Source organism: Nicotiana sylvestris, chromosome 2 (genome assembly GCF_000393655.2).
Source record: "Nicotiana sylvestris chromosome 2, ASM39365v2, whole genome shotgun sequence".
Classification (NCBI taxonomy): Eukaryota; Viridiplantae; Streptophyta; class Magnoliopsida; order Solanales; family Solanaceae; genus Nicotiana; species Nicotiana sylvestris.
The window spans coordinates 80,387,411-80,394,061 of NC_091058.1; the positions used below are offsets into that span (position 1 = coordinate 80,387,411).

The 6,651-nt window shown below is 35.5% G+C and overlaps 1 protein-coding gene across 2 annotated transcripts; it reads right to left on the minus strand.

Annotated features, from left to right (window-relative positions):
- Positions 1–776: 776 nt before the first annotated feature.
- LOC104222749 (uncharacterized) lies at positions 777–6,327 on the minus strand. 2 transcript variants are annotated; one of them, XM_070168015.1, is made up of 5 exons: positions 6,253–6,327; positions 3,782–5,078; positions 2,421–2,690; positions 1,446–1,601; positions 777–1,240 (listed from the first exon to the last, which is right to left on the minus strand). In XM_070168015.1, the coding sequence occupies exons 2-5, from the start codon at positions 4,904–4,906 to the stop codon at positions 1,121–1,123; spliced, it is 1,671 nt and encodes a 556-aa protein (XP_070024116.1). In that variant the 5' UTR covers positions 4,907–5,078; positions 6,253–6,327; the 3' UTR covers positions 777–1,120. The 2 variants fall into 2 exon arrangements, with proteins under 2 accessions (XP_070024116.1, XP_009772335.1); XM_009774033.2 differs by lacking the exon at positions 6,253–6,327 and adding an exon at positions 5,904–6,212.
- Between the last annotated feature and the right edge of the window lie 324 nt (positions 6,328–6,651).

The following is a 6,651-nucleotide window of genomic DNA, read 5'->3' on the forward strand; positions in this document are numbered from 1 at the left end:
GTTGCCTTTTTTATTAGTTTCCTTCGTCTTTTCACATTGCTGCGACGATATTTCATAATATTCAGCCTCGTTTGTATTTAATTCAAATGGATGACAGTTTGTCAACTTAGCTTTACTGGATCTTGAAGATTTCTTCTTTTCGAGAAACATGTGATTACCTCTTCTTATTTGTTTTTTTCTCCGAAGCCATTTAATTTAACTTATACACACTAGCTATTTAAAGAATTTTTATACTACCAATGTATTTTCCATAGCAGGTCACTTACTATATTTTTTGGTTGCAAAATTAGAATAACTATAGATAATTACCTCCATTAAAAGTCATAATCTTAACAAGGTAGTGTAAAAACACTACTGCTATGAGACACCAAAAATAAATAAGTTGTCTCTAATAACTTGAGCATATGGATCGGATGGTATGCACAATATGAGCTTTGGTACTTCTTACCGTAAAATTGACACGCCTGTTTAAAAGAAAAGGTTAAAAAAAACATCCACCCTTTGTTTTTTTTTTCCCCTAATGAAAGGAATGCTTTATAATTAAAAGCATAAAAAGTTCAGTTACTACATAACATAGGGATAATTCGCATAGCGATTGTCCCCGATCTGTCTTTATTGAAAGCATGTAAAATAAAGTCCGAAGGAATTTCCGAGATTATTGTATTGTCTCCCTCCATTGTTGATGGTTGCATGGATCGTCCATACTTTGCAAGAGCGTCATCCACCCTTTGTTTTGAATTCTCTTCTAGTTTTCTTTCAATTAGCGCTCAAGTAAATTTTCAAAGTTCACATGATTTTTACTTTCGACAATTCAGGCAACCAACACACTATAGTTTTAACTCATAATTATGTAAAATAAAACAAATCAAAGAATGACCTTATTCTTCTTTACTTGTAACCTCTTGCATATATGTGATAAAATACCCGGGGCAGTAACTTTTGAATCAAAGCAACAAGAACAGGACAAAATCCTTCCCGAGGTTGCTTACTATACTCTCAGGCCAGCTGAAATGCTTTATAAAACTTTAAGCAAACTTCATTATGTTGGTTAATATACATTTATTTATTTTACACTTACAAGTAGTTGTCTCGCAGTTAGAGGAAGGATTGGAAGAGCTTGTCATGGGGCCATGAGTCCTTCAATGGTGTAAGATAGTGATTCTGCCCAATCAGATTTGAGCAGCAATGTCTGCAGGGTGTGCATTACATCATAATCAGGATCAAGCTTCCTTTGCCAGCCCTATCAGCAATAAATACAAAAGGCAGTAAGTACCAAAAGAAGAACAAATCTTAAACCAGAAAAGTAGTCCCCATGAAAGATTATCGTCGAATGCTACTCAGCAGATTTATAAGTAAGTTTCAACATGTTTGAATACAGAAATGCTAGTTAGTCAATTCCACATTTTATTCAAGAACACCACATTTGCCGAAAAAGGAAGAATTACCTCTAGGACCAAAGTTGTCACCATGACAGTGCAAACATTGCCATCTATGTTTACTCTGTAATGCCTAACTTTCTCAAGAAGTTGTTCAATGCACTCAGCAGGGTGGATCAAATCACCTTCTGGAGTCCCCCAAAAATCAAATGACTCCTTCACTTCCTGTAGGACATCAGTAGATAACTAAGGCAAATATTCATCACCTCCATTTATCAAAAAGATTAAGAAGTCTTTTAGCATAAAGATATCATGTAAAATAGTAGGAGTAACTCCACGCTATAAATATTAGTCGTATCCACAGATAGATGACCAATCAGAATTTCGTGAACAAGAATGTTTGCGCAGAAATATTGAAAAACATGAAGAAAGTAGATCCTAGCCAAAAAGCTAAAGCTGGTGATGCATTTTGATCATTATAAGGAACATTAGCACCTAGTTTTGATCACCATTGCCTTTTGCCCTCCATTTCAACCTTTTTTTTAAAACTTTTCGCCCACTGGTGGAGGATAGAGGAGCAGAGGGGTTTGCGGAAAGAATATGGTGGTCTCTCCATGAGTTTTTGTTTAATCTACTTCTCATGATAGAAAGTTATGAAAAGATTTACCTCCTTGAAGTGGAAATTTTACTTCTACGAAAAGTCAAATTAACATACAATAACAATACATAAATTTACATCTGGTACTACATTTTCATACTCTTTTTCCATCTTCTTACAATCCATATTCACAATAAACATTACACTTGAAACCTTTATCAGAATCCCCAAGAAGTGAATCCTGATAGCCAATTTGGGGTAGAAGGATAACTAGCAAAGCATATGGGCTGCTTTTACAACATCTGATCTCCAATTAATTTCTTTGCATAAGTATATTATAGTTTTCTTTTCAAGGGAGCAATAAATGATAGCTACCATTGGAGAAATAAGTAAGAACATCTAAAGAAAGTTCTCAAATAATCCGTTTAAGATGTATGAAACTAAACCTTAACGAAGGCTTCTGGATTAGGGCAATTCTGTTTCTTTGACAACTGCAGAGTGCACTCTGCTACAGTCTGGCCATCTCGACGAGCAATTGCCTTAAAGAACTCCAATAATATTGGTCGATCATTCTTAGAAAGTTCAGCAGTCATGCCTACATCAAGGAAAACAACATGAGGCTTTGATTTGAAGATGCGTTTCTGGGATGGCTTGCTTTGGGTTACCCGAACAAGGATATTTCCAGGATGCATGTCAGCATGAATAAAGTTATCCACCTGAAAAGGGGAAAGGGGTATTATATGAGAAGTGAAAAAAGACTCAGGAGCTAGTAAAAATTAGTGATTCCAATACATAACATAGAGATAATAGGCTCTTATCCATCTAAACACTTTTTGGACAAGGTAATCCTCCAATGCCATTTCCTCTTCAACATTGCAAATTCTAGAGATTAATGAAATAGACTACATGCAAGCAACCAAGAAAATGTCATAGAAGGCTTCTTTTTGTTCCTTCTTTATAGTATAACTAATAACACAAACAGAAGCAGCACTAAATAACAGTCATGAAAAAAATAACGTTGATAATGCCAAAATAATGCCCTTCATATTTATTTTTATAACTAATCAGTGCTTTATCTTCTATAAGAGAACAGCCTCTGGTCAGTATTCAAGGCTAGTATTTTTATAAAGAAATTAGGGTAAAGGACAGGCACTGACTACTAGTATTGAAGGCCAGTATATCAACAATTACTCAGAAAGGCAACATCTATAGTATATCCAAACCAATTCCTTAATATGTCTGTTAATAGATCTCTCTTCATTGTGAGAAGAAAAAATACAGCATGTAACATTTTCTTAAAGGGAGTAAGGACTATAGGCAATTACAAAAAAGAAAATTTCATATAATAAAGGAACTTCCATGTGTCTGAAAATGGCCTAACCACATTAGTTATAACTACAGCTTTGCTTGCAATACATGCTTCATATTTCTACTCAAATCTTGAACTAAAACATCTGCTTTATGGCCTGAGAGGGAAAAATAATGTCTGATATATTTGCAGTTCCATATTCCATTAGACCTTTGTATTTGAGTCGCACATTTGCATTAAATTTGTCCTTTATACTTGAATTTAGACAAATTAATATAACGAATACTTTCTTAATAAAAAATATATCCACACACACGGACATATATAAAGATAATAATACCAAAAACATCTTTAGAAGTTTAATTCTGTTAAAAATATATCCTAGGTTGCACGTTTGCATTGAATGTTGTGCTTTATACGCAAATCTAGACAAATTAACACAGAGAACATTTTCTTAATTAGAATATATACACACACGCTACATAAAGAGAAAATTACCAAAAGCATCTTTAGAAGAGCATGTGTCCCAATATGAGCAAGTGCGCTCTTAAGTCTTTCATGGCCCTCAAGCTCATCAACATAATATGAAACACATTCCCCTTGTTCAAAAGTCTCCACCAATACTGCAGGATGCACTAGGGGATAGACGGGCTTTGGGAAAGAGACATCCTTCCATCTCCGAAAATTATAGGTGAAGCGGCTTAAATGTGCAGCTTCCCTAGCAAGATCTACTTGAGACATCATAAAAACAGCAAATTGCTGTACGCTTTCATCCAATCTTAACCACTTCAGTTTAGGAATGCACTTCGATATCTTAGCAACTAGATTAATAATCTCAAAATCTCGTCTAATTGATTCACCCACTCCAGGATGCCTAACTTTCACTGCCACCACCATAGGCTTGATCTGTCGACCACGGTATCGATACAACAAGGACGCTCTATGCACTTGAGCAATACTTCCAGATGCCAGAGGTTTCTCCTCGAATTCATCGAAGATTTCAGAAAGTTTTCGACCAAATGCTTTTTCGATTGTCTTTTTCGTGTAAGCAAAGCTATGTTCAGGAGCTTTTGTGTGAAGCTTTGATAGCTCAGTACACAAATCTCTAGAGAAAAGATCAGGTCGTGTAGCTGCCCATTGGCCCCATTTGATAAATGCAGGACCTGCTCTTTCGAGTGTGCTACGAACTACCTGAAGCCACATTTTCCTGAAAGAAGGTCCAAAAGAATCTACAAATGGGGCCATGACAATGCAAGGAGAAAAGAGTATTCCCAAATAAAAGGCTCTCAACAGCAGAATAAAACCTTCAAATATGGAATGCAATAATGAGGTAATCAAAACATGTCCATCTTCAGCATGCCTGTAGAAGTCTGGTGATGCTTGTGCCAATGCTATATTTCTTCCATATGTTAAGGCAAGAAAACCAGGGAGAACCACATAAGACCTGCTCAATGCCAAACTAAGCGCTTGTGCAAATCGACTTAAGCGGATAAAAGTTTGTCCTTTGTAGAAAGATTTACGTGATATCCTCTTCCAAGCGATTTGTGCATGATGACTTACAGCTGTTCCTGGCGAAGTCATTAAACAACTCCCACGAAAAGTACTATGCATTCTATATGTCATGGATGAAGCATGTCCCCTAGTGGTAGACACATATTGCCCGTAAAATCTATATCTAGGAGAACTTACCCCATTCCTAATAAGTGTTCCTTTTCTCGCTTGTTCTGGACGGATAGTGGTCTGATTTCTGCATAAGGATTGTCCAGGTCCTTTAGTTTTACCAACTGCCAAGAATCTGCATACCAGGCACAAGACAACTTAGCAGATGCAAAATATAAAATATATGGTCATTTCACACTAAAATGATTTCCTCTTTTAAAGATGTGCAACTCAAATACCAATTCAACAACCGTGACTATTAGAATAACTACAGTAAAACATGAATGTTAGTTTCTCTATGCAGAACAAAAAATGCCCTACACCCCAAAAGCAAGACATCAGTGCAAAAAGTAGTTCAAACAGAGGACAGCCTCCCAATTTGGGAACTTTATGCTGCTTGCTTCAAGGTATACAATGGGCCCCTAAATTTAGAAAACGTCAAACATGCAATATCTGAAAGAATAGTAGCACTGTTTTCATCTTTGAGCAGATGATAATTAGGAAAATCCCAAAGCAGGTTCCACTTTTCACTAGAATAACCAGTCAAAAAAGTGAAAAATAAAATAATTAAAAAATTCGAACTAGAACAACCAGTCAAAATATCAATTCATTGAACATGAAACCTATTACAACATCATTTCCAACGGCCGGATGTTTTTGATTTACTTGCACCAGATAATAACCGTCTTGTATTTTATTTAAATTGAAAAAGGGGGTTCGAAAACTTGAGAATTTAGAATTGAGCTATGCTAATGGAGTATCAAATGGCTACAGAAATCTTGCCACGTGAGCAAAGAGTTCCAACCAACATAAGTTCCGAATGAAAACATAAAACTAAACGAAATAAAAACTATGTCCTTCATGTCAATAATAGGAAAGGCGAAATTTCTAAAGACTCATGAAATCAACGAATAGGATAGTTTATTGTGGAATGAGAGAGAAAACAGAGGAAAGAGTGGACCTTGACATGGCGAATAGAGGAATTTAAAGGGGTAGCTGTTGATTTGTGCAGAGGCTAATGTAGAGGGGAGGTGAAGAGCATCTCCGACTAGCATTTTTCAGAGGTTGTCGGTGACAAACCATAAGATATACGTGTAATTTTAAATGCTGCTCATTTCTTGTATCCTTGGACAATCAAACCTAGGTGACTATAAAATTACAAGAATAAGTAATAAATAAGATGCAATTGAACTGAAATAGTTTTAGCAGAATCCACCAGGTCGGACCACATGTAGGAATTTGTTCCAATGCTTAATATGGTTTGCGCAAAGATACCTAAAGGTGTGGTTAGTCTCGGGTTCGAGCTTTACCTTCTCGTCCAAATCTAGATTTAGTCGGTCTCTAACGTGTATACCCAACACCGAATAGAAAATCAAAAAAAAAAAAATTAGAGCCCCTTTAATAAGAGGTGATAGATTGAGCTGTAAAATGTAAAAGTTTTTTTTATACTAAGTAGGGCTTGCCGGCTTGGACATAAAAATTATAATTTTTGAAGAAAAAAAAGTAGTATTTGGAGTTAAGTCGAAAAATGATATTTGGAATTTGAAATTATATTTGGACATGCATTTCACTTGAAAAAATACTGCAGTTTCGTGAGTAGGGAAAAAAAGTTCTGAAATTTTTGAAAAACTCATTTTCAAATTTTTTTCCAAAAACTTGCCAAATTCCATGAACAAACACATTTTTGAAAAAAAAATTATTTTTTGTGA

What these genes read in the sequence shown, in the direction of transcription:
- LOC104222749 (XM_009774033.2), bottom strand. An exon ending in CTCTTCTAAAGATGCTTTTG is followed by an intron (nt 2,691 to 3,781) that starts GTAATTTTCTCT and finishes TCCCCTTTTCAG; the next exon opens with GTGGATAACTTTATTCATGC. An exon ending in ATCCAGAAGCCTTCGTTAAG is followed by an intron (nt 1,602 to 2,420) that starts GTTTAGTTTCAT and finishes GATGTCCTACAG; the next exon opens with GAAGTGAAGGAGTCATTTGA.